We start from the raw sequence: 27,148 nt of genomic DNA, 5'->3' as shown, positions 1-27,148 counted from the left end.
TTCTCAGTCAGGATGTTCTGTGGTTTATAATCAGAAAAGTCACACGGAACAGGACAGCACCTTGAGAGGCTGGCAGGGAGGCAGACCAGGCCCGGAATGTCAGGGCCTGCAGGAGGGAGAGGTGGGGTGGAGTGATCCAAGTCTCCAGGAGGATGCAGGATTTGGCCCAGGCTGAGTGATAGCTTCCATCACTCTAGGGGGGACTGTGGTGTGTGTGAATCAAGGTCGCCCTTGCCTAGCCATTTGGGACCACCCAGGTGGCAGGTATCTCCAGGCCCAGCCAGGGACAGCGTCATTATGAAATCTTCCAGGACCTGGCCCTTAGGTAGAGAGCCCAGGCCCACACAGGCAGGCGTTCTGTCCTTTTAGCTTCACTGAACCTTCTGCAGGTCTTCAGGCCCAAATGAGGCCGGCAGCAGCTCCTGGACTGTCCTGACTATGTATGTGCCATCTGGCTTGGTCATGTACACGGCCCAGTCGGTGCCAAACTGGAAAAGAGAGCAAAATTGTGTGAGAGGCCAGGGGACTGAGGGCAACGGAAGGCATGGGTTTGAATCTGACTCTACTGTTTTCTGTCTAGTGGTCCTCTGTGCCTCAGTTTCCTCTCCTGTCAAATGTGAGTAACAATAATTACACCTGGTTCATAGAGCCTGAGGAGGAATTATGGGAAAAGCACAGGTTAATAGCACAGTCAGCTGGCCATGAGCATTCCCTAGGGGATACCCCAAGAGCTTTTGTAAAACTAATACCTTTTCTCCATTTTCACATATGCGTGGAATACATGTGTGTGTATGCACGTGGGGGGGCACACATGGGAACACATGCATGTGGAAACTCAAGGGTTGGGTCTTGAATCATTCTCTATGGCTCTTCCATCTTATTCACTGAGGTCTCTCCATCAAACCCAGAGCTCACCCATAGGGCTGGTCCAGCCAGCTTGCTCTGGAGATCCCAACTCTGCCTTCAAACACTGGGATTGCAGGTGTCTGCCTAGACCACCTCGCAGTTACGTGGGTTTCTGGGGATGCCAACTCCGGTCCTCAAGGCTGCACACAAATGAGCCATCTTCCTAGCCGCTGTTGAAATACTTCCACCTTGGGCTGGAGAGATGGCTCAGTGGTTAAAAGCACACAGTACTCTTGCAGAGGAGCCAAGTTTGATTTCCATCTCCTGCACTGGGAAGCTCACAATTTCCTGTAACTCCAGCTCCAGATCTGATGTTTCTGGCCATTGTGAGCAACTGTGTTGGAATGCACATACCCCCACACAGACACACAGACATAATTAAAAATAAATTTAAAAAACTCTGCCCCAGAGCTAGGCTTCCTTCTTCAATGACACTGACAGCCAGCATCTACTGCCCCTTACAGGTTCACCTTTATGCCTCATTCCAGGAGGAGTTTGTGTCTGTTTGACGACTCTCAACATACTATGTTTGCAGTATAGCATTATCTACCCACGGAGGTGGTTGCTATCATTGTATTCCTTTTACTGTTGAAGAAACTGAGGCTTAGTGGTATCAAGTCGGCTGTGGTGGTTTGGAAGTGGTGTCTCATCTGGACACTTGGTCCCCAGCTGGTAGGCCTGTTTGGGGAGGTTTAGGGAGTGTGGCCTTGCCGGAAGTGCCACTGGTAGCAGGCTTTGAGGTTTCAGAATCCATGGTTTCCAGCACACTCACTGTTTCCTGCTTACTGTTCTAGAAGTGAGCCTTCAGCTTCCAGCTCCGGCCACCATATCTGCCATCTACTGTCCCTCCCATTATGGACCCTCACCCTCTGGAGCCATAAGCCCCAAATAACCATTTTTTCTTAAATTGCTTTGATCACAGTGATTTATCACAGCATTAGGAAAGTAACTAATACATCAGCAAAGATGAACACATCTTCAGAACTTTCTCCCACACCCCACCTTGCTGTGGGTCGTCTGGGGCTCACTGTCTTCATCTATGAGGTGCTTAGTGATAGAAAAGTTTAGTGGGGTGGGGTTAAGAGTTAAGTCAGCAATAGAGATGAAGTTGACAGACCCAGCTTCTTCCTGGTAGGCATGGTGAGACTCACACACCCTGGCACTTAGTAGGTGCCCAGTTCACAGAGGCTGTGGCATCGTGACTGACGTGTGGGCTGCCAGTCGAGGCTGGTCCATGGCCTCCTGTTCTTCCACACATCTGTCTGAATCACTGAGCTGTTACCAGACACTATCAGTCTTTCAGGGTTTTCAGAATTAAGGTTTCAAGGGAGGAAGTTTTCCTGCTTGGCAGGTTGTGCCTGAGGTTAAGGGTGTAAGCTAGATGTAGGTGGGTTTAGATGCCAGGTTCCTGGTTCCCAGGCCCATGGCTCACTGTTCACATTTGGTTTCGTGTTTCCCTCTCCCCTCCAGATATTTTTCTTTGCTCTCTCTCTCTCTCTCTCTCTCTCTCTCTCTCTCTCTCTCTCTCTCTCTCTCTCCTTTGCCAGCATCTAATCTGTTTAGAGAAAATGGCCATAAGCAAATGGGTCAAGCTGGGGCCTTGGGAGCCAGAGATCTGGTGCATGCTGAGAGATTCCTCAGACAGGGTCACTGCGCTAGGCAGCTGTGCTCACCACCCCTCGGTGGTGAGGTGAAATTCACTGTGGGAATGAAATGCGTCTGGGGTGGCTTTTCCATCTGGACTTGGGAGATGAGCTCTGTGAAGTGCAGGGCTAGGAAACACAAGACAGATAAACCAACCAAACTGCCCTTCTCCCAGCGAGAGTTCCAAAGCAGGAATGCTCCCAGAATGGGCAGCACACGCCCACCCTGTGGCAAGACCCCAGACTTTCCTGTGCATGTGGCCCAGGAGTGGATGTAGGAGGCAGAGGCAGTGAGAGGGGCAGGGAGTCTGGAGTCAGCTTTGGCTGCCATTGATACCAGCCCCTCATGGGCTGGTCGCTCTCTTTTGACGTTACTGGAGATAAAAATGATGACAGCTGAGCCAGGCAGTGGTGGCACACGCCTTTAATCCCAGCACTTGGGAGGCAGAGGCAGGTGGATCTTTGTAAGTTCGAGGCCAGCCTGGTCTACAGAGTGTGTTCTAGGATGGCCAGGGCTACATAGAGAAACCGTCTTGAAAAAAAAAAAAGATGACAGCTGTTTCTATCCTGGGCTAGGGTGGAGCTGATGGAGCTGTCAGGTTCTGAGTATTCTCATAGCAAGCTACAGCTCAAGGGCCATGCTTGGGACTCTCTGGGCTCGTGGCTTTCATTTGGGGGAGACTATAGAGGGCACAGGCTTCTCTGAGAATAGTTAAGTCCTCCTGACTCAATCCCCCAATGTATACATTAACATCAGAAGCTCCTCTGGGCCTGAATGAGTACCCCTGGTCAGGGATGGGCCGTAGCTTGGTGTAGAGTATTTGTCTAGAACATACCGGGCCCTGGGTTCCATCTATCCCCAGAACAGCAAAACCAACCAGCTAGCCAGCCCACTGTCCAAATCATTTTTTGATTTCCCAAAACCAGTAGTAAAATACACATTAGGTAGAACTTGCCATTTTTGTCATTTTTTTTTCCCCTGACTTTGCATTTCTGGTCAGTGTACACTTTTTTTTTTTTTTTAAAGATTTATTTATTATGTAAACAGTGTTCTGCCTGCATGTATGCCTGCAGGCCAGAAGAGGGCACCAGATCTCACTATTGATGGTTGTGAGTCACCATGTGGTTGCTGGGAATTGAACTCAGGAAGAACAGCCAGTGCTCTTAACCTCTGAGCCATCTCTCCAGCCTCATTTTTGTCCTTTTTAAGCATATAACTCGGTTCCTTTTATTCTGGAATAAACATGCCCTCTGTTCCCTGGCGGGCACAGCGTGTGAGCAGGCCCTAGCCCATGCCTGTGATCCTACATCCCATGCTCTTCCCACCACTGCCCTTTGCCCCTCTGCTGTTCATCACACAGCAAACATCTGGGCCGTTGTGAAACCCGCCGTTGTGAAACCTGTCTAGAATTCTCCTTCTCTAGAGCCACCTGGAGCAGAAGCTGGCAAAGCTTTTTGCTGACAAAGGACAAATAGGAAGTATTTGGGGTTCCCAGGCTGTGCGGCCTTCCTGTAACTGCTCAGCCCTGCTACCACAGGGCCAGAGTGGTCGCCGCCAATGCAGCAGCGACTGGGCATAGCCGTGCCCCTACCAGACTTATCTACAATCAAAAAGCACGCTGGGATTGGCCTGCAGGCTGGAGTTTATTGTTCTCTGTCCTCTGCTGCCCCTCTGTCCCCCGACTTCTCTTCCTGTATTTTCCCACAGCTGCTGGAAGCTCAGTGAGGGCAAGCCTGGCCTGGCTTATCCCCAGAGCAGGCTCAGTGCCTGGCATCAACAACAGAAAATGGTCAGTATGTGTGTGTTGAAAAGGGGTTCATTTCCAGTGACTCACGTGAACCCAGGAAAGCCTCGGGAGTCAACCAGCTGAGTAGCCCGGACAGTAACTGTCCACACTGGCAGTCTGGTGTGGGCCCTTAGAGACCTCAGGCTTGCTTTGCAGGGAGGAACCAAGCTCTTACCTCTCTCATGACCTGTCGGCAGGCTCCGCACGGAGAGATGAACTCCTCTTGTAGGTCACTAGGGAAACAAACAGAGGACTCAGAGCAGTCTATCACAAGGCTTTTGGCCGGTGGCTGAGATTCACAGGCTGAGTCCCTGTCCTGCTGTAAATCAGGTCACACCCCATCAGACAACTCCTGATTCCCAGAAGCACTGTGTCCTGGGAGCTGGGAAGGCGACTTGGCAGCCGGCCACACTTCCGAAAGCAAAGCCACAGTGGCAACGCTGTCCTCACCAGTGTGCTCATGAATGTTTAAGGGGCACTTAGCTGTCTTGTCGCCCACACTCCAGGAGACGGGGGCGAAGGAGAGCTTGTCTCCATCCTTCATAGGAGGGCTCGGCCCAGTGGGTGATGCAAAACAGGGTGACTTATTATTTTAAGTAAAATGCATTAAGAATGCCCAGTAATAAGCCCACCACTGGAGCGAGACAATGTCTCACACAGAAGGTGGCATCAGCCTGTCCTCAGCGGAGGAAGAGAGCCACGCATTCCCATTTAGTGAAAAATCACCGTCCCAGGCATTTAACTATGTCATTTGGCTTAATTTTCAGAACAAGTGGTGCATCGGGGTAGCGGTTTCACTGGTGAGGTCATAGATTTGGTTAGATGGATAACAGAATGGTGATTCTAAAGTCTGGGGGCGGGGCGTTCTGTGTTTTAAAGAAATAAATGTAAGAGAGAAGCCGCGGGGGACTGGAGAGACGGCTCAGTGGTTAAGAGCATGTGTTACTTTTCCAGGGGACCTGAGTTCCATTCTCAGCACTCACAGGGTGGCTCACAACCATCTGGAACTCTGGCTCTAGAGAAGTTGAAACCTTCCTGTGTCCTCCTTGGGCACACGTGCGCGCGCGCGCACGCACACACACACACACACACACACACACACACACACCACATATATAAAAATGTCTGTAAAAAAGAAAGAAAGAAAAGGGAATGGAAGAAAGATTACACACAACGGCCCTGGGCATGGAAGAATACCATGTATGTGTATCAAAGAAGAAAAATGGGCTCCTGGCATCTAGAGACAGAGAAAGACACGTACTTCCAGCCAGGGTTGCCTGTGAGAACTCAGGCACCTTTGAGCAGTCCTCTGGCTTGGACAGAGGGCAAAGGATGGTGCTTAGAGAACACAGATTTGACTGGAGGGGCCTTGGTGCCTGCCGCCACCGGCCTGTCCCTGCCGCCACCGCCCCTGCCGCCACCGTCCGTCCCTGCCCTTCTGAGCCCACAGCTTTGTGACTGCTCTAGAAGAACATGGGATTTAAAATTCTGACTCTCGGCCAACTCCCTGTTTTGTTCACGGTGTTGCTCTGAGTCATCTTAAGTCATTCAGGGATTGTTCCTTTGTCTGTAACACGTGGGTAACAATGTCCTCTACTTGGCAGGATTTCAACAAAATGAGGTAACATGTCTAAAGGATGTGTAAACTTTAGTTTTGAGACAGGGTCTCATGTAGCCCAGGCTGGCCTCCGACTTGTCACATAGCCGAGGATGACCCTGACCTTGTGAGCCTCCTGCCTCCATCTCCTGAGTTCGTGCATTGCAGGCATGCACCACCATGCCTGGTTTTATGCCAGACTGGGGATGGGCTCCAGGGCTTTGAACATGCTCGGTAGACGCTCTCCCAACTCAGCTAAATCTCCAGCCTCAGGGTTTTATAAGCCTCCAACTGCTATATTGTTATTGCCTGGGTTAATTTCTGCACATCTGTTCCCTCCCATAGGCAATGTCTGTCATAATTTCAGTACTTCATCAGGTAGTGCTCTGTGCTGTTGGTAGTTAATCTGACTGTGTGTTAACAGGAGCTGCTGTGCTGTGTTCTGTGCGCCTAGCATGCTGAGATCCCTGCAAAGGGTTCTCTATGTCAGATGACAAATACTTATTGAGCACTTACTATGTGCCTGGCACTATGTACTGCCACTGGTGCCAGGGGTACGGTAATGAACAAGACACACACATCCACTGCGATCAGGACTTTCTAGACTAACGAGAGGACAAGGCCAGCTCACCAGGCGGCAATGACCACGTGGAGGCAGACAAGGACGGGACAGAGCAGTCAGGGGCCAGGTTTTAGATTCTGCGATGACTGAGTTAGAGCTGAGGGTCCAGTCAGAGAATGTTCGTTTTACATTTTAATTAATTAATTAATTTTTTTGAGACATGGTCTCATTCTGTAGCCCTGGCTGTCCTGGAACTCACTCTGTCGACCAGGCTGGCCTCGAACTCACAGAGATCCGCCTGCCTCTGCCTCTCAAGTGCTGGGATTAAAGGAGTTCTCTATTGTGCCGGGCAAACCAAAAAATGGTTCTGGCCAGGCGGTGGTGGTGCACGCCTTTAATCCCAGCGCTCAGGAGGCAGAGCCAGGTATATCTTCGTGAGTTCGAGGCCAGCCTGGTCTACAGAGCGAGATCAAGGACAGGCTCCAAAACGGGAACCTGAGGGGATGGGGACCCCTGTCCAGGGCACTCTGTGAATCAAGTTCACCCATGCGGTTTCTGGGTGGCAGGCGTTACCAATTTATCATCTTATGTTTTGTTTCCTTCTTCCTGTGTTGATCTAGGGCCTGCTCTAAGCCAGGCAGTCGTGGCAAAGAGACCCTCAGAGTGCCCCTGCCTCAGGCCCCTCACCACCCGGCTAGTGGAACAAAGCAGTCAGGAAATGCAGTTACAAGCCGGGTGGCAGTGGCGCACACCTTTGATCCCAGCACTCGGGAGGCAGAGCCAGGCAGATCTCTGTGAGTTTGAGGCCAGCCTGGGCTACAGAGTGAGATCCAGGACAGGCAACACAGAGAAACCCTGTCTTGAAAAATCAAAAAAAAATGCAGTTACAAAGACAGACTGTGGGTGAGACAAGGAAAAGTCTCCCAGGGAACTCAGCCTCCCTTCCACAGTCGGTGAGACCCTTTGTGACACAGCCCTGTCGTTTCTTCTCTGGACAAGGTGGTCTGAGTCAGGAGTCCTACATCCTACTGGGAAGCTTTAATTTCAACCACAGAAAGTTTGGAGCTTCGCACCCCAGGGACTCCGAGAAGAACAATGGCTCACTTTACCTGGAACTGCCTTATGCTAAGCTTAGGCTCTTGAGGAGCCAGCCAACTGGCTCATTTAATCCCCCAATGCCCTGAAAGATGTGAGCCTGTGCACAGGCTCTTTCTTTTTTGGTTTTGGTTTTTCAAGACAGGGTTTCTCTGTGTAGCCCTGGCTGTCCTGGAACTCGTTCTGTAGACCAGGCTGGCTTCCAACTCACAGAGATCCACCTGCCTCAGCCTCTCCAGTGCTGGGATTAAAGGCGTGTGCCACCACCACCCAGCTATGCAGGCTCTTATTACATGTTAGAGATCATGAAAGAAGCGACTTAGTCAGGGTAACAGAGCCGGTCAAGGGCAGAACCAGGATTTGAACTCAGAACCCATGCACTCTGCCTTTGCTTTCCTTGCAGCTTGCAGAAGTCATAAGGATAACTCCACAACCGTGGCTCTCCTTGATGATGAACCATGTGCTAGGGAGTTCACAGAAGTCATTTCATGTGGCTGCCAACAGCCCAGCAGAGTACTGTTCCTCTCAGGAACTTTTCAGCATAAAAAGCAAGGCTCATGCTGGGCCATGGTAGCACAGGCCTTTAATCCCAGCACTCAGGAGGCAGAGCCAGGTGGATCTCTGTGAGTTCGAGGCCAGCCTGGTCTACAGAGTGAGTTCCAGGACAGCCAGGGCTACACAGAGAAACCCTGTCTTAAAAAAAATAAATAAATAAATAAAAAATTAGCCAGGTTGAGGCTGGGATTGTAGCTGGGTTGAGTATAAGGCAAGAGACCAGGGTTTGTGCCACATAAAGCAGGAATGATGGTACATACCCACAAGCCCAGCACTCAAGAGGTGAAGGCAGGAAGATTAGAATTTCGGGATCACAGCTTCAGTTACAAAGTGAGTTCGAGGCCAGCCTAGCTCACATGAGACTTAGTCTAAAAAAATAGAGTAAAATAAAAAAGCCAGGTTCAGAGGCTTTTAAATCCCTCAGGTGGACAGTGGGAAGGACTGAAACCTGGGTTCAGGGACCCTGGAGTGGGGGCTTTTAAGTGTCACTCAACATTGCTGCCTAGAGTGAACACTAACTCTCAGACATGCTGGCTGCATCTGGACACCTCCCCCACGCTTTCCTGATTCTCTGCCCCTGGTGTCCTAGTTAGGGTTTCTACTGCTGTGAAGAGACACCATGACCACAGCAACTCTTACAAAGGAAAGCATTTAATTGGGGTGGCTTGCTTGTAGTTCAGAGGTTTTGTCCATTATCATGGCGGGGAGCATGGTGGTATGCAGACGGACATGGTGCTGGAGAAGTAGCTGAGAGTCCTACCTCTTGCAGGCAACAGGAAGTGGTCTGTGACACTGGGTATAGCTTGAGCATAGGAGAACTCATAGCCTGCCTCCACAGTGAACACTTCCTCCAACAAGGCCACACTTCCAAATAGCGCCACTCCCTTTGGGGGCCATTTTCTTTCAAACCACCACACCTGGAGATCAAGGGTTTCCTGTGGTTTGTACAGACCTTGGTTACACCCTAAGGTCATGCTCAGCTTGGTGAGCCAGAAGCCTATTGACTCTGAGGACAGAGGCTAGGAGTCCAGTGAGGCCCCAGAATCTCACCTGGCTCTGCCAACGCCCACACATCTCCAACCTTTGTGATCCCAGGGAGGGGACTGGACTGCTCAGCCCCATTCTGTGCCAATAAGAGCTGGCTGGCATTTCCCATTCCTCCTCTAAATCCATGTTCTCTATTTAATAAGTCATTAGTATGATAATGACTGCATTGCTGGCTGGGGGATATGGTTACGGTTAAAAATCCAGAGTAGGCCAGTTGGGTGGTGCTGGAAACTGCAGGTGTCGTATGAGGACATCTGCCGATGATAGCATGACCCCATTGGTCGTATTTAAAAGCAGGTGATGGGCAAGAGAAAAAGCCTTTCACCGGGCAAATGCTAACTGAGCTAGCAGGCTGCCGCACCGTTCTGCTCTCTTCCCCAGAACATCGTTACTTTCTTGGACCAGCTTTGAAATTGAGTTATTTCTCCCCATTTCTTCATAAAGTGCAATGCACATCCCGATCTGTCCTCAGCTGCACAGAATGTTCCTAGCACAGCCTCGTTTATTCTCCGGAAGCTGAAGGGAAGCTTGGACAGCCCTTGGCTCCAGAGAAAGCTGGGAATTGCCGCCTCAGTTCTCCAGGGCAAATCTGGCTCCAGTCACTCTAACATGGCACCCAGGTACTCTGGACCCCTCTGGGCCAGACCAGGACAGAGCACAGGGTTTTGGAAAAGCCACGAAGTCCTTCCTGGTTTACAGGCCCATGTCAGCTATGCTCTCAGCCCCTGTTTCTCTACCAGGCTGCAACTCCCTTCACAGGAAGAAGTGATTCTTCCAGACTCTGTGTCCTACACTGTTAAAGACTGATGCTTGGTCAGCGGCTCTGCTGGCTGGGTTCACTGTTTCCTGTGTCAGTTTCCTCAACCAATAATTTGCCAAGGTTACTTCTGCCTAGTCAACATAAAAGGGGCACCCCAATGCAACTCACCGCAAAAGCATTAAATTGTTGGGCTCTAAATCAGTAATGGAACCCATTCACACAGGCTTTGGTCTTAGCCACACAGTCTAGGTCCATCACCAACAAGACCCCACCACACCCCCCTTGGAGGAGACAGCATTGGCTGGAGGTATTTAATTATCTATCATGTATATAGTGTTCTGCCTGCATATCATAAGAGGGCACCAGACTCATTATAGATGGTTGTGAGCCAGCATATAGTTGCTGGGAATTGAACTCAGGACCTCTGGAAGAGGAGCCAGCGCTCTTAACCTCTGAGCCATCTCTCCAGCCCGTGACTAGAATTCTTATCCAGCCAGATCCTAACTGGAGTTGGGTTAGCCTGAAACGTAGTCAGAGTCAGTGCTCATGTGACCATAACCAGGTCACAGCCCCAGCCTGGTTTTAGACCCTGCTTTTAACACCTTCACCTGGGTGCTGCCTTCTGAAGTTAGCAGAACTGAACAGTTGGTTCTGGACCCACTTAAGGAGAGCAGGGAACAGTGTCTGGCCTTCTGGCATAATACAACCCAGTGGGCTGTGCCCTGGACTCTGACCGCAGGACCTGGATTTTGTCCCAGCTTTACCGCTAACTCCTCAGAAAGTCCCTAACTTCTGAGGCCTCAGGGCTTTGTTTATTTTTTGTCTATAAAAGTGGGGTGGCTGGGGACTGGAGAGATGGCTCAGTGGTTAAGAGCACTGGCTGTTCTTCCAGAGGACCCGGGTTCAATTCCCAGCACCCACGTGGCAGCTCACACGTGCCTGTAACTCCAGTGCAGGCAAAACACCAATACACATGTAATAAAATAAATAATTTTAAAAAAAGTGGGGTGGTGGAAGGGAGTCTATACCAACCAAGTGACTTTCAGGTCCTCTGGCTGTTTCTGTGTGAACAGGCAGTGTCTTTCTACTGTACCTGGGGGGATTGTGTCGTACTTGCTGTTGTTGGGACAGAAACATACCTGCTGTGGCAGAGTCACCCCTGGGTCTACCTGCTCTGTACGCTAACCCCAAGGGTGGAGTCTGAGGCAGACCAGAAAGACAGGGAAAACGATAGGGACATGAAAGGGAATAGGGGCGCTCACTCAGGAGTCTGAAGCTTCTCAGTAGCTGAGAATCAAGAATGTACCAGGTGTGGCACACACCTCTAGTTCCAAGGGAGGCAGAGGCAGGTGGACCTCTGAGTTCGAGGCCAGCCTGGTCTACAGTGAGTTTCATAGCTGTGTAGCCAGCCAGGGTTGTACAGGGAAACCTTGTCTCAAAACAAACAAACAAACCAACAACAAAAAAGAAAGAAAAGAAAAGAGAGAGAGAAAATTAGAGGAAGGGAGGAGCCCCTAGAAACCAGCCTGAATGATGAGATCCCAAAGCTTCCAAATCCTTCATATTGTCACCACTGGACAACACGGTGTGAATTTCCTTTGAGAAGCCCACACCGGCTCTCGGGTATGTCTCACTCTCCCCCTGGGCACCTCTCTTTCTATTAACTGTTGTGCTTAAAGTCCACATTTGAAACATCTTTTAAAGGACCAGAGAGATGGCTCAGTGGTTAAAAGCCCTTGTTGTGGCTGTTGAAGAGGACCTAGGTTTGATTCCCAGCACCCACATGGTGCGTCACAACCATGTGTAACTCCAGTCCCAGGAGATCCGATGTCCTCTTCTGACCTCAGGCACCAGGCATGCGTGTGGTGTACAGACATACATAACAATCACACAAAACACCTATCCGCATAAAATAAATCTAAGAAACATTTTAAATGTTTTTTTTTTTTTTTTTTGGTTTTTCGAGACAGGGTTTCTCTGTGTAGCTTTGCGCCTTTCCTAAATGTTTTTTAATGAACTCCAATTCCACCTTGCAGTGATTTGTCTTAAAATGCTTTTCCTCATCAAAGCCAAGAATTAGGCTTTACCAATATGGAAGCTACTAAAAGTTTAAGGGAAGGCCTTAAGCTACTGGTGGAGTTCTGGGCTGTCTCCTGTTGTACTACCAGTGATTGAGTCCATTTGTTTTATTATTATTCCTTGTGTTTGTGGTGTCTATGTGTCCCTGTATGTGTGCATGCAGGCTTGTGTGCATGCATGTATGGAGGCCAGATGTCAATTCCAGATGTCTTCCTCTGTTACTATCCACCATATATACATGTACATATATCATACATATACATACACATATATATGTGTGTGTGTATATATATATATATATATATATATATATATATATATATATAAATGTTTTATTTTATGTGTGTGAGTATTTTGCTTGCATGGATGTCTATGCGCCATGTGCATGTTCTGACACCTGCAGAGACCAAAAGAGGGTGTTGGATTCTGTGGAACTGGAGCTACAGATGGTTGTAAGCTACCATGTCAGTGCTGGGAACCAAACCTCGGGTTCTCGGGAAGAGCAGCCAGCGCTCTTAACCCCTGAGCCATCTCTCCAGCCCCCATCTTATTTTTTGAAAGGTGTTCTTTCACTGAACCCGGAGCTCACTCTTTAGACTGCCTGGCCAGCCAGCTCCAGGGATTGGCCTGTCTCCGCCTGCCCGGCGCTGGGGTCAAGGTGCAAACCACCATGACTCTTTTTACCGTCTTCAGGATCTGAACTCAAGTCCTCACGCGTATGCATCAAGTGTGCTACTGACCCAGCTCCCCCCACCCCCACCTCAATGACTTTTTTGAGACAAGGTCTCAAGTAGCCAAGGCTGACCTTGAACCCACTATTTAGCCAAGGCCGACCTTGAATTTCTGATCCTCCTGCCTCTATCTTCTGGGTGCTGGGATTATAGGGGTGTGCAACTCTATCTAGTTTTATTTGATGCTGGGGTCGAACCCAGGGTCTTTGCATACTAGGCAAGCACTCTACCAACTAAGCCACGTCCTCAGCCTCAGACTCTATTTCTTACTTACCTCCTTATCCCTAGCACTCAGCCACAGGGCCGACCCATGTCTGCCAAGAAGAACATGTACATTAGACAGGGGTCTGGTGAATGAATGAATGAATGAATGAATGAATGAGTTGTGTACAGGGAAATGTTAGCTGGAGGAATGATGTTCTGCCTATCTGGCCTACCGCACTCACCTGGAGATAGCAATAGCCCTGAACTCCTTGTATCCTTCTGAGATGGCCTTCTGGATGGCAGTCCGCTCGGCGCACACACCCAGTGGGTAGCAGGCGTTTTCTATGTTGCAACCTGAGTGGAGAGAAGAGACCAGTGGTACAGGCGACAGAACTGTTTCCTGATGTGGATGTTGTAAGGAGGTTCCTTGTGCTTTTGTATCAGCTTGACACCAGATAGAGTCATTTGGGAAAAGGGAACTCTAGTTGAGAAAACGCCCACACCAGCAAGCCTGTGGGGCATTTTCTTCATTGATGATTGATGTGGGAAGGCCCGAAGGCCCGAGCTCTTTGTGGGTGGTACCGCTGTGGGCTGGTGGTCTTGAGTACTTTAAGAAAGCAGGCTGTAGGGTTGGGGATTGAGCTCAGTGGTAGAGCGCTTGCCTAGCAAGCGCAAGGCCCTGGGTTCGGTCCTCAGCTCCAGAAAAAAAAAAAAAAAAGAAAGAAAGCAGGTTGAGCAAGGTATGAGGAGCAAGCCTGTAAGCACTACCCCGCCCCCCAGCACCCTATCCGTGGCTTCTTCTCCAGTTCCTGCCTTGAGTTCCTGCTCTGGCTCCCCTTAGTGATGGACTAGGATGTGAAAATGGGGGTGAAGTGGACCCTGTCCTCCCCAAGTTCCTTTGTTCATGGTCTTTATCACAACAATAGAAACCAAACCCTAAGAAGGACACTCCCCTAACCCAGGCCAGGGAGGGGCGATGTGTCCAGAAGCACTGAGGGACACCGGGGCACACTGTGGAGTGGATTTTCCGAGAATGCCCACGTCTTTGTTTCCCTAAGGTCTCATCCTGGTTCCCAAGCAGAAGACACCGCAACTGGGCGGGTGAGTAGCCTCATCACCCCTAAGGTCAAGGTCAAGGCGAAGAGATGCTGAGGCTTGACAAAGTCAGCAGAGAGTGTGAAGAGATGGATTGCATTCCAGTGTGCAGAGGAGAAAGCATAGAAGCCTCAGGTCTGGATCTAAGAGATGGAAGTGACAGGGAGGGCTGGCATGGGTCTGAATGCTTTTGTTTTTTATCTTACTCATTTTTATTTTATGTGTATGTTTTGCCTACATGTATGTATGAACACTACATGTGTGCCTGGTGCCCACAGAGGGCGCTGGATCCACTGGAACTGGAGTTACAGATGGTTGTGAGTCACCTTGTGGGTGCTGGGGACTGAACCAGGGGCCTCTTTGAGAGCAGCCAGTGTTCTTAACTTCTGAGCCATCCTTCCAGCTCCCCAACACTCTTAGCAAATGTGTCACCAGTGACGATGTGACCAAGGAAGAGGTTCCTAGATAGCTAAGCTAGAGACCCCAGTTTGAACCTGTGCTGAGGGCTGTTGCTTGAGTTTTCCTGCCTGGCCCACAGTCAGGACAAATCTCTCTCACCCGCCAGAGGGCACACTCTAGTGTGTAGGGCGGGACACTTGGACAGGGTTCTCATTTCCAGAACAGCCTTGCAGAACAGAGCAATGCAGCCCACGAGCCTGGACTGCAGCCCCCTCCTGGTCTGCCGGAGGGGAGAGAGATAGGCACCATCTTCCTGCAGGTACCGGGTCTGTATTTGTTCCTGCCTGTCATGCTACCCGTGTGCAAGTCCGAGTGTTCTTTATGATGCTGTGGAATTTTGTCCCTAAGTGTGTATCAGATGTGGAAGCTGTAAGAGAAGTCACTGAACATAGAGCTGTTACCAGAGTCAGTGTCTTCTCCTGGATTTTCCTGTTCCTTCATGATCTATGTTATCGTATCGGGAGCGAATACATTTATTATGTAGCTCATAGCTCTTGGGACCATAAGAATCCATGGTCCAGAACTGATCCCTGTCACTAGACCTTTGGCAGGATGCCACTGCGGTAAGTCTCCTGGGAGAAAGGCCAGCCTGTTTCATGGCCAGGCTGGGGCTGCCTCAGAGTTGCCAGGTAGTGAGTGACAGGTCCCTATATCGGGGAAGAAGGGCAGGTGTACACTGTGGTACTACAGGTGGACTTCAGTGAACAGTGACTGCTTTTGACATCTTGGTATCACTTCCTCCTCCTTTTTTATTTTGTTAGTGTGTGCGTGTACATGTCTGTATATATGTATGCATGTGTGTACATACGTGTGCACACATGTTCAGAGGCTGATGTTGGGAGTCTACCTCAATCACTTCCCACCTTATTTATGATTATGTGTATACAAGTATGGGGGCGTCTATGCACATGTGAGTGCAGTTGCCTGTGGAGTTCAGAACAGGGTGTCTGATCCCCTGGAGCTGGAGTTACAGATGGTTGTGAACCGTCTGGCACGGGAGCTGGGTACCAAACTCCGGTCCTCTGCAAGAGCGGTTGGCGCTCTTAGCTGCCGAGCCACCTCTCCAGCCCTAACCTTTTTTTAATTTATTGACTATTGTTATTTTTTTTTCCCGAGACAGGGTTTCTCTGTGTTGTTTTGGTGCCCGTCTTGGATCTCGCTCTCTAGACCAGGCTGGCCTCGAACGCACAGAGATCTGCCTAGCTCTGCCTCCCGAGTGCTGGGATTAAAGGCGTGTGCCACCATCGCCCGGCACTATTGTTATTTTTTTTAAAGACAGGAATCTCTTACTACACCTGGAGCTTCTCAATGCATCTAGTCTGGGTGGCCATCAAGCCACTGCCTGTGTTCGCCTGCCCTGATCGGGGACAACAGGTACACACTGCCGTGACAGCTTTTCACATGAGCAAGCATTTTATGGATGGACTCATCTCTCCAGACTCTTCTTCCTCCATTTTATAAAGGGTCACCTCATTTCCAGCAGGTATTCAAACAGAAGCACATCCTTTCTCACATGGTCTTCCTACCGGCTGGCCTACAGATGAACATCTGACCAAATTGGCCATTCAGGGTTCTTCCCCGTGTAGACCTTCTGTTCTGCCCTGAAACAGCCCTGAGGATGGCCACATTCCCGTTTGTTCTGGAAGGGACCATTAGAGAGCCTTTGCACGGATGAACGAGGGACGAGGAAAGCTCTGTACCTGTGCGGCTGTCCCCGAGGCCCGGCTATTCTCCAGTTCCTTCCACGGTGTGCTTATGCGAGCTCATACACTTCTTTAGTCTACATCAGTTCATGTGTATCTCTGTCACTGCAGTCATGAAGAAGCCAAGGAATGCAGCCACGATTCAGGATCTCAAGCACCCTGAGGACATTCCTATAGCTAGTCATCAAGGTCTCTTCCCTTATCTGGCCACTTCCTTCTCCTGAGGCTGACTACCAAAGTCCAGCTATCAGAAGCCCCCTTTGGTTCACCTAATTAACCTGTCCAATCAAAATTAAACACCTCATCCTAACGTGGGGTTTCTCATTTTACCTTTATAAACCATCATTTGCCTATGTGCTGCATCTGTCCTTCCTCTGTCCAAAGGCAGTCCTTTGTCTCTCCAGGACAAACATCCCCGCCCCTCTCCCTTGTTCCCTTCCCCTTCTCCCTCATCCCCTGTCTCCTTCACCACCACACCCTAGCCCATTCTAACACAGACCTCCCCTCTTTCTCTTCTTAAAATGATACCTACAAGGTCATTTGCTGCTGTTTCCTGCCTGAGTCAGAAAGCAGCCACTTTAACTTTTCTTCCCTGCTTCATAAAGGACCTCTCTGTGAAAACAGGTGTCTAGATGCGGTTTGTGCGTAATCTGGGGTCTGCGAGGGGGCCCCTGCTACGTGGGAGTCCCCTTCAGGTATCGAACTTCAAATGTCGTTACCCATGCTGAGAAGTTCCATGTCGCCAAATCAAATGAAGTTCTCATCTGACCTTCTTAGAAGTCAGGAGAGACAGATAGAGCAGTGCACACTTGCAATTCCAGAAATTGACAGACGGAGGCAAGAGGATCGCAAGGCCAGCCTTAGCTACATAGAATTGGAAGCTAGCCTGGGCTTCATGAGACCCTATCTCAAAAAAAGAAAAATAGCCGGGCGGTGGTGGCGCACGCCTTTAATCCCAGCACTCGGGAGGCAGAGGCAGGTGGATCTCTGTGAGTTCGAGGCCAGCCTGGTCTAAGAGCGAGATCCAGGAGAGGCGCAAAGCTATACAGAGAAACCCTGTCTTGAAAAAAAAAAAAAAAAAAAAAAAAAAAGAAAAATAATAATCAAACTTCGAGTAACTTCATCTCTTCTGTTTTATTTTTCTGTTGTCTATTGTCTTGGTCTTTCCGCTATGGTTTAGGTGCTGAGTGTCCCCCAAAGTCTTAGTACTCCCCAGGGTAGCACTATCGGGAGGTTCTGTGTCCTGGTAAGAGGTGGGACCTTGTGGGGACTTCTTAGGTCAGCAGAGGAGCGTCCTCACTGGGGATTATGGGGAACCAACTGTTTGTCTTGCTGCTATTGGCCTGTGGGGGAGCTTCTGTGTTATGTGTGTGGTCCTGGCCAGAGGCCCAGGGCACAGGGCTGCTGGACCTTGGACAGGGACCTGCAGAGCTAGGAGCCAAAGCAAACCTTCACTGAATCAGTTTTCACCGAAAAACAGCAGAATAGTGAAGTTTCATGACTAGCAGTGCCTTCCTTTTTCCAACTAGTCTGAGAATAAAATGTGAAATTACACAACAAAGAAACCTTTACTGTAAAGTCAACTGTATTTCATTACATGCTGCAAGACTGTGGGACAATGCACCCCACTGGGAAAGTAACTGAAAAGGGCCATCCAGGCTTTGCCTTGTTTCTGCTTCAGCCTTTCTCTGCCTACAAACCAGCCACCTCGGCTCTGCTCACCTACATACGCTTTTTCTCTCTCTCTCTCTCTCTCTCTCTCTCTCTCTCTCTCTCTCTCTCTCTCTCGACCTAGTTAAGTCAACTAGGTAAGTAGTTAAGGATGACCCAGAAAGTTGTGTAGTAATTTCCTCCCTGACTGAAACATTCCATTCTCCTGAAAAGTTCATTAAGACAGCAAGTCAACAACTCAGAATAGCTTCAGGAAGTCCCTGAAACTGATGTGATTCACTAGGCCCCTCCCTCCGCAAGAATAAAGAGCAAAGCATGCCGAGAATCACTCTCGGACAAATGGAGCTGCCTGGAAGAGGTTTAGACCAACTGAACCACCTGGAAAGGACACTCCAACGTGTTGAGCCCTGTGCAAGATGTGCCGTGTGTTCCAGGTGCCCAGCTTTGGGAGCTGTTGCCATGCTGGATGGGCTTTGATGATGCAGCTGTTTTCCAGTCATTTCTGCTCCTATGAGTAACCCCTCACCCATGTTCCTGTAAGTAACCCTTATTAAACTCACTGGCTCATCAAGTTAGACTTTGGTGGTATCTGTACTTTGGTCTGTCATGGGTTCCCTATCTGGGGTCAGTAAATGTGTGTTATATTTTCCCAGGAAATGTGTCACAATAACGCTCCTCCTGAGTTTTGTTTTTGGGGTGTGCGCATGCATGGTGCTAGGGACCAAACCCAGGGCTTGGTGCATGCTAGGCAAACAAGCGCTCTCCTAACCAAGCTCCATCTCCAGCTTCCAGAGCACTCTAATTATTATTTGTTTAGATTTTATCTTGATTTTTAAAAAAAATGTGTATGTGTGTGGATATGTGTATGCATGTGCAAGTGTCCTCAGGGGTATGTGCACACACGTGTACCAGAAAGTCAGAGGCATTAGATCCCCTGGAGCTAGGGTTACAGGGAGTTGTGAGTCACCTGATATGGGTGCTGGGAACTGAACGTCTTTGCAAGAGCAATATGTGCTCTTAACTGATGAGTCATCTCTCCAGCCCATGAACACACTAATACTAATAGTAATATAATATTAACACTAATATCATAACTGTTAGAACCCCAGATAAAGCCAGTTAACACCTTTCTCCTAATGTGCTGTCTTTCTGGATACCAGATTCATGGGTCCCCCACTCAGCTTCGTCAGAGTCTTCCCTGACGCCACTCCCAAACCTGTTACTTTGCTTCCTCCATCTTCCAGCTCCCACCCTTGCTGTCCAATCACCCAGCTTGAACTTTCATCATGGAGCTTCTTGACTGAAACCAATCTTCCTGTTATTTAACTCTAAAGTGAATTTGTGAGGACAGTCTTGGTCTGTGTTGCTGTCGTAGATGTCCACGGTTGAGGATCAACAAGGTTCTCAGCCACTGTCACAGCCTGAATGTCGACATGCCTCCCTGATTCCCTTGTTGAAGCTCTAACCAGCATTGATGTTTTTTCATTTTTTGTTTTTGTTTGTTTGCTTTGGTTTTTTGAGGCAGAGTTTCTCTGTGTAGCCCAGGCTGTCCTGGAACTCCTTCTATAGAACAGGCTGGCCTCGAACTCACAGAGATCTGCCTGCCTCTGCCTCTGGAGTGCTGGGATTTAAGGTGTGCGCCAACAGGAGAGGGGCCTTGGCGAGTGACTAGACTTGTATGAAGCTTTGAGGGTGGTGCTCCCATAATGGGATAATGGAGACTAGCCCCACAAGGTGCCCTAGAAGACACCAGATTGCTCTCTCCCACTGTGGAAGGACATCAAGAGAAGGTAGCCAAGACTGGAAGCTGGCCTCACTGAGAGCTAAATCTGCTGGCATGTTCACCTTGGACTTGTGAGCCCCCAGACTTGTCCACTGTGAGACTATCGATGTACCTTGTCGATGTTCCCCAGCCTGTGGCCTTTTGGCGCTAGTGACCTGAGTTAAAATGATTTACTAATATTGAGCAAGTGGAACGTACAGCTCCAGAGCCAGATTTCTGAAATGAAAACAACTGCGTTCAGTGCTTCCAGAAAACTCCATAATCTTAAAATCCAAATCATTATATATATATATATATATATATATATATGTGTGTGTGTGTGTGTGTGTGTGTGTGTGTGTATACCAATCTTGTTTTGCTTCCCTACAGACACAAAACAGGCCACCATCATCTCCACTTGAGAGACAGGCTGGAGAGAAGCCAAGTTACCGTCTCTGGCTCTAAGATGAGATTGTTGGTGTTCCCCATGACCTCAGCACCCACCCAACAGGCCTCTGGAGCACTTCAGCTTCTCTATGTCAGTGAGTCCTTTTCCTGAGCCAGGTTGGTACCATTATGAATCCCACTTACAGAAGGGAAAAGCCAGGAGTCAGGATGCATATGCTGGTCTGTTCTATCCAAAGGACTGTGCTCATTTGCCATGGCATTTGTTTTAAGCTGATTTGGTGCCAGGGTAGGGCGCTCCTACTACACCAGCAAGCAGAGACTCCCAAGGGGATGACTTGCCCAGAGGAGAGAGCAGAGCTGGGGGGTTAACACTCACCCCCCACCCCACCCCCCACCCCTCACTTCTCTCTTGACAGAGTTTCTCTATATAGCCCTGGGTGCCCTGGAACTCACTCTGTAGACTAGGCTGGCCTCAAACGCACAGAGATCTGCCTGCCTCTGCCTTCCCAGTGCTGGGATTAAAGGCATGCACCACTGGGCCTGCCTTTTTAATATGGGTGCTGGGGATTGAATTTAAGGTCCTAGCATTCATCTCCATCCTGCAAAGCTGCTTCTTTCCTAAATGGTGGATGAGTAGAGGAGAGGGGACAGTAATGTCCCAAGGTCACACACTAAAGAAAAATGCTCGTCTTTAAGTCAGCGGTTCTCAACTTGTGGTTCGTGACCCCTTCACAGGGGTTGCCTAAGACCATTGGAAAACACAGACACTTACATTATGATTCATAACAGTGGCAAAATTACAGTTATGAAGTAGCAATGGGATAACTTTATGGCTGGGGTCACCACAGCATGAGGAACTGCATTAAAGGGTCGCAGCCTTAGGAAGGCTGAGAACCCCTGCCTTAGAGGGTGCCTGCAAAAAGCCGGCAGGAACCACAAGCAGGTCTTTATTGGGGCATACCCCAAGACTTTTCTGGTGCTGGGGTGGCCTCATCACCTGGAGCATAGGAGGGCAGAGACACTTCCTGAAATGTGCCTAGGGCTCTGAGTGGGCCTCTCTGCTTCTCCTTTACCCAACTTCACCTGGTCTTCCATGAACACAGGTGGAGCATCTTCCCTGTGTGGGACGAGGATGGGCTCCATCTGCCCAGCCCGCCAGTGTCTCGCTCCTCCTGCCCTGACACCTGTGTCGAGCCTCGTCCCAGCTCTTCCTCCCTTGTCCGCCTCGGTCTCCTCGCCAGCGACAGCACTTGGTACATCATGGCGGCACAATCGCGGTTATCAACGGCCAGGTCTGGTGGCCGAACTGTGAGGGGCACAAGGCCCTAGCCGGGGTCGGGAGTAACTTATTCTGAGGGAGTGACAGCAAGGCTGTCAGCAGGCAGATGTGCTTTTGAATTGCGTGGGATGCCACCTTCTTGTGCTGCTGAGAGCCTGGGCTGTTGTTAATTGGAGCTGAGCACACAGCTCCTGCTGTAAGTTATAAACTCAGTGTCTCGAGTGGGCCGTGCCCTTTCTGCTCCCTAATCTCACCACTCACCCCACGATGCTCCACATTTTCCTCTGGTTGCTTGGAGACCCCCTTCCCCGAAAGCCCTACTTGATTTCATGGGCCCTCCGTTTAGTCACCTGGCCCCTTTCAGTCATGAGGAAAGAGATCCAGGACTTCCGCTAATGTCTTCCATTCGTTCACCTCTGACAAAAATTCTGTCTCTTCAGAGACAGTGAGAGGAGCCTAGGTCCCTGGGAAAGAGGCTAAACACTTTTAACATGTGGGGAGATGGTTTGGAGTCTAAACAAGGCATCAGTGCAAGCATGAGGACCAGGGTTTGAATCCCAGCACTGTGTAAATGGCAGGTGGGCAGCCTCTCTGTAATTCCAGCACTCACTCAGAAGGTAGATTTGGGGTTTCCAGAGCAGGCTAGCTAGCTAGACTAAAATGTGGTGAGCTCTGGGTTCTGTGAGCTCTGGGTTCAATTGCAAGACCCTGCCCCCAGTGAGTAAGGGAGACAGGGATGAAGACCCCTGGTGTCTGCCTCAGGCCTCCACATGCACCTGAACACACATATAAACATTCGTGCATACCACACAAATACTGTCTTGTTGTGTTATTTTTGTTTTTGTTTCTTGAGACAGCATTTTCTGTGCAGCTCTGGCTACCCTGGAACTCACTCTGTAGCCCAGGCTGACCTCAAACTCAGAGCTCCACCTGCCTCTGCCTCCCTCATGCTGGGATTAAAGGCATGTGCCACTGTACTCCACTAAAGAATCTGTTTTTTGAGACAGGATTCTCACTATGTCGCCCTGGCTGTACTGGAACTCACCCTGTAGATCAGACTGACCTTGAGCCCACAGAGGTCTGCCGACCTCTGCCTGAGTGCTGGGATCAAAGATGTACGCAACTATGCCCAGCTACACACACATTTTTTTTTTCTTTTAAACGCTGTTGAGATTGTTAGTTTTGTACTGAGATTTCAAGTTCTTTCTGGGAGCCTAGTTTGATGTTTCTCTGTGAATAAGGGAAGCTGTCAGGAATGCTCACCATTCAGCAGACCCTCCCTTCTTTCCGGTATTCTAGAGCAGGAACTCTTCAGAGGAATGTGCCCCCTAGCTGCAAAGCCTAGCTTAACCACGCCCATTGATGGCATGACTTCTGCTTCAGGTCACATTCTTCAGCTAGAAACCTTTACTCCAGGTAAGACACGCCTCAGTGAACTTTCAAACACATCTAACCTATAGCCATGGACAGCGTGTGGTTGTCTGCAGTCAAGGATAGCTAGGATTGGTGGCCCAACACAAAACTGTAGCCTTTGAAAGCATTGTGAGATCTTTTTGGGCTGAAGCGACAGCCCAGTGGCTAAAAGTATGTACCACCCTTGCAGAAAACCAGAATTTGGTACCCAGTGCATACATCAGCCAGCTCACAGCCTCCTGTAGCTCCAGGTCTAGGAGATGCCTTCTGGCCTCTTTGGGCCCTTGCACTCACTGTTCGTACCCACACACAGACTCATAGACACACAAAACACAGACCAACAGACATACACAATAAAAAAAAAAACTTTAAAAAACATTTTTTTTTGCCAGGTGGTGGTGGCTCACGCCTTTGATGCCAGCACTTGGGGGGCAGAGGCACGCGGATCTCTGTGAGCTCGAGGCCAGCCTGGGCTACAGAGTGAGTTCCAGGACAGACAGGGCTACACAGTGAAACCCAGTCTTGAAAAACCAAAGAGAGAAAGAGAGAGATTTGTGTGTGTGTTGTTATGTAAATTACAACATTCATTTGTAATGTCAAAAGGTTGGGCACACCTGCCCCCCCCCCCCCCCCCCCCCCCCCCCCGACCTACAACTATTCCAGTGACCACCTCTGCCTGCTCTGGACCCTGCGGAGGATCTCACCCATGAAGTCCAAAAGAGGGACACTCCCAGCCGGGCGGTGGTGGCACACGCCTTTAATCCCAGCACTCGGGAGGCAGACGCAGGTGAATCTCCGTGAGTTCGAGGCCAGCCTGGTCTATAGAGCGAGTTCCAGGACAGGCTCCAAAAGCTACACAGAGAAATCCTGTCTCGAAAAACCAAAAAAAGGGACACTCCCTTGATGACTCAGGAAGGCTTGTGATTGACAGATGGGAGGGCTGACATTGGTCTTGATAAAACCTGGAGTGGCTGTGGTTGGTGTGTTTCAGTTTGCACGTCACACCTGTGAAAACCCACCTCTTCCTGAGTCTGCCGATGAAAGGCTTATATTGAGGTTTTTTTTGTGTGTGTATGCCTTCTCGCAGTATTTGTGACAGAGACGCTTGCTATCACTGGTAGAGCAAGATGAGTTGGTCATGCAAAGAAAAGACAAGAAAAACAGTGGCGGCAGTGACGCTAAGGGACAGAAAAGGTGGCTGAAGCGTTTCAGGGGACCCGGGACAATGAGGAAGAGTGTGGAGAAGGCAGAAAGAAGCTTGGGGAAAAGCCAGGATGAAGTACTGCCTACCTCAGGCTTCAGAGCTCTAGGTAGTGGACAAGCTTTAAACAAGCCAAGGGTGCCATACTAGAACTCACTAGCTGCTGAGCACTGGCCAGGCTACGGCAGCCAAAGCCCAGAGCCGTGAGCCTCCCGTGTGAGCGGCTGAAACTAAGTCTCTGAGTTTTAGGGTGGGGAGCCACACACACTTCCTTTGCTGGACTTGTGGAGTGCTGAGCCCTTTTGTCAGTCTGTCCACACCACAAACTTTGGGCACTAGAGGGCCCAGCACTAACAAGCTAAAAGAGTATCCCTCCTTGTCTACTTGTGATTTCTCCATCCCGGTGGACAAAAGGACCCTCAGTTCAGCGGTGACATTTCTGCACGTCCACCCTGCAGCAAGGGTCTGCCCGAAGAGCGTGAGTTTGGAATGAGGTCTAGAGTGGGGTGCCATGGCTGTCAGAACAAAGAGCAGAGGCTGCTGCAGCCTTGTCCCTAGTGGGTAGAGACCCACCTGCCAGGTAACAGAAAGCAAACACCCATCAGAATGACATGCGGCAGGCTGGGTGTAGTGGCACATGCCTTTAATCCCAGCACTAGGGTAGCAGAGGCAGGGGATCTCTGTGAGTTTGAGGCCAGCCTGATCTATGGAGTGAGTTCTGGGACAGCCAGGGTTATCCAGAGAAACCTTGTCTCAAAAAACAAAGAATGGCACCTGAGTTCCCGAGCCAGTCTGTCCTGAAATTGGAGCGACCCTGCAGGCTTGTCACTGACAAGGAAAAGCTTCCCGACTGTCGCCCAGGACACTCATCTGCCTCCCCCTGCACTGGCTGTGGGATTTCAAGAGATCTCCCATACCTGGTTTACAGAGTGCTCCTTATTCTATTGTAACTTCTACCTTTGCTCTTGGTCCCTACCTCATTCCCAGCACAACCCAGCTCTGCCTTTGGCCATTTACCTTATCATTCCCCTGCCCCATCTGGCTGAAAAATCGTGGGCCAAAGCCTTCCCTTTCATTCCATCCTGTATCTCTCACAATACCACCTCTTCCTCCTCCCCCTCCTCCCGGTGTGTGTGTGTGTGTGTGTGTGTGTGTGTGTGTGTGTGTGTGTACAGGTGTGTGTGTATAGAGACCAGACTGGGTCAACTTCAGGGATCATTCCTCGGACACCATCCACCTTGTTCTTTGAGACAGTCTCTCACTATTCTGGCGCTTGCCAATTAGGCTAGGCTATCTGGCCAGAGAGCCCCTAAATCCATCTGTCTCCATCTACCCAGAACTGGGATTATAAGTGAGAGCCACCGTACCTGGCTTTTTATGTGGGTTCTGGAGATCAGCACTTTACTGACTGACAGATCATCCCAGATCTCTTCTTCCTGATTCCACAAACTCATGTACTCCATAAACCCCATCTAGAGACGAACTCAGAACAGCTTCAGGAAGTCCCTGAAACTGACCAGATTAACTGGGCCCCCTCCCTGCCAGAGTAAACAATAAAAAATGAGAGTCCCTCTCAGATGAAGGAAGCTAACTTTCAAAGAAGACTCTAAGACCAGACCAGCTGCCTGAAAGAGGTTTAGAACAGGCACATGAAAAGGACATTTTCCAACCTGTGGAGCTGCCTGCAGACTGTGCCGTGTGCTCCAGGTTCCCAGCTTTGTGAGCTGTCAACCACGCTGGGTGGGCCTTGGTGACACAGCTGTCTGTGAGTCAATTCTGCTACTGTAAGTGACCCCTCACCCATATTCCTGTAAGCAAACCCAGTAAAACTCACTGGTTCACCAAGTTGGCCTTTGGCGGGATCTGTGTCTTGGTCTGTCATAGGCTCGCTATGAAGAGTGTCACACAATGCCCAGGTGATTCAGGGAAACCACAGAACCTTAGTCACCAAGACATACAAAGGGGCACTGTCCTTGCTTCCTGTCCGTGACATATCCCAACTAGAGTGTTCTTAAGTTTGCCAAGATCCTTCCCTCCCTCCCTCTTTCCTTCCCTTCCTTCTCTTTCCTCTCCTCTTGCCCTCGCCCCAAACCCAGACCCTTGTGCATGTGAGCAAGCACCCCACGGCCAGCTGCAGCCCACTCTGGCCTAGGTGGGTGTCTATAAAACCAGAAACTACAGAATGAGCTCAGGGCAGATCCGTATTAACTCAGTGCAGACTGCCGGACACCCACACCGTGCCTGGATCCTCTCCTCTGAGATGCTGTCTGCCACATGCCCGCTCCTCATCAGTCAGTCTCAGCGCCCAGTGTGCAGGAAGAAGGTGAGACCCTAGAGGGCTCCAGCCCTAGCTCCCATCACCAGGGCCTCCTGTGACTTAGGACCTGTCTCTTGGCCTCAGCTTCTTCATCTAAATACGGATCTAACCTAGATCAGGAGGTCAGAGGAAGAATTTACTGAAAATCAGGTGAATACCAGGCATGCAGGACGTTCTGAAACTCCTGCCCTGCGGGTCCTGGGTGCGCTTGATTTTGGCCGCTCCCTCCAGCCTCACCTGCAAACTCCCTTCCCCACCCCAGACTTCTATGAACAGAGAACCACTGTGTCGAACAACAGTTGAGTTGCCCCACAGCCTGGGCGGGAGGCCTGAGAAGCCCCGTGAGGAGGGGAGCGCGTTGCTCTACTCTCCACTCTGGGTCCCATGCACTTTGTCAGGGAGGGGACCACGGCGCCAGCCCTTACCAGAGAAGATCCTCCCGTCTCCGGTGAGCAGGGCAGCCCCAACAGGGAAGCGGCTGTAGGGGCAGTAGGCTGACTTCTTGGCCTCATGAGAGGACAGCAGCAGCCGCTGGATGTGCTCGGGCTCCACAGCACAGGAGGGGCGTTCCTGGGCCATGTCGGTCCGGCGTGGGTGAGCTGGTTGCGGCAGAGGAGAGGAAGCCTGTGCTGGCTGGCGGCCTGCACTGGCCAGGAGAGGTGGCTCCTCCCCCGGGGTGTGTCCTTGCACGAGTCCAGAGACCTAGAGGCTTCCAGGCTGGTGGGGTGCTGGCCAGGACTTGGCAGCCGAGGCTCCCAGGGCTGGAGCTCCGAAGATATGGCGCTTAGGACTGAGCTGGGGAGTCCCAGGGTGGACCGATGTGTGGTGCCCACGAGTGAGTCAGTCTCCTTTAAGAACTTCACTCACTGCCAAC

General features: G+C 50.2%; 1 protein-coding gene across 1 annotated transcript; it reads right to left on the bottom strand.

The window, feature by feature from the left end:
* On the bottom strand, nucleotides 1-27,148 carry Cda (cytidine deaminase). The gene is made up of 4 exons (XM_052718576.1): nucleotides 26,700-27,148; nucleotides 13,209-13,320; nucleotides 4,512-4,569; nucleotides 1-488 (listed from the first exon to the last, which is right to left on the bottom strand). Exons 1-4 carry the CDS (start codon nucleotides 26,851-26,853, stop codon nucleotides 372-374), a joined length of 441 nt encoding a protein of 146 aa, XP_052574536.1. The 5' UTR covers nucleotides 26,854-27,148; the 3' UTR covers nucleotides 1-371.

Source organism: Peromyscus californicus, unplaced genomic scaffold (assembly GCF_007827085.1).
Source record: "Peromyscus californicus insignis strain IS unplaced genomic scaffold, ASM782708v3 Scaffold_5__1_contigs__length_169319896, whole genome shotgun sequence".
Lineage (NCBI taxonomy): Eukaryota > Metazoa > Chordata > Mammalia > Rodentia > Cricetidae > Peromyscus > Peromyscus californicus.
Note: the sequence above shows the minus strand (reverse complement) of the source record. Positions and strands in the feature narration are given on the sequence as shown.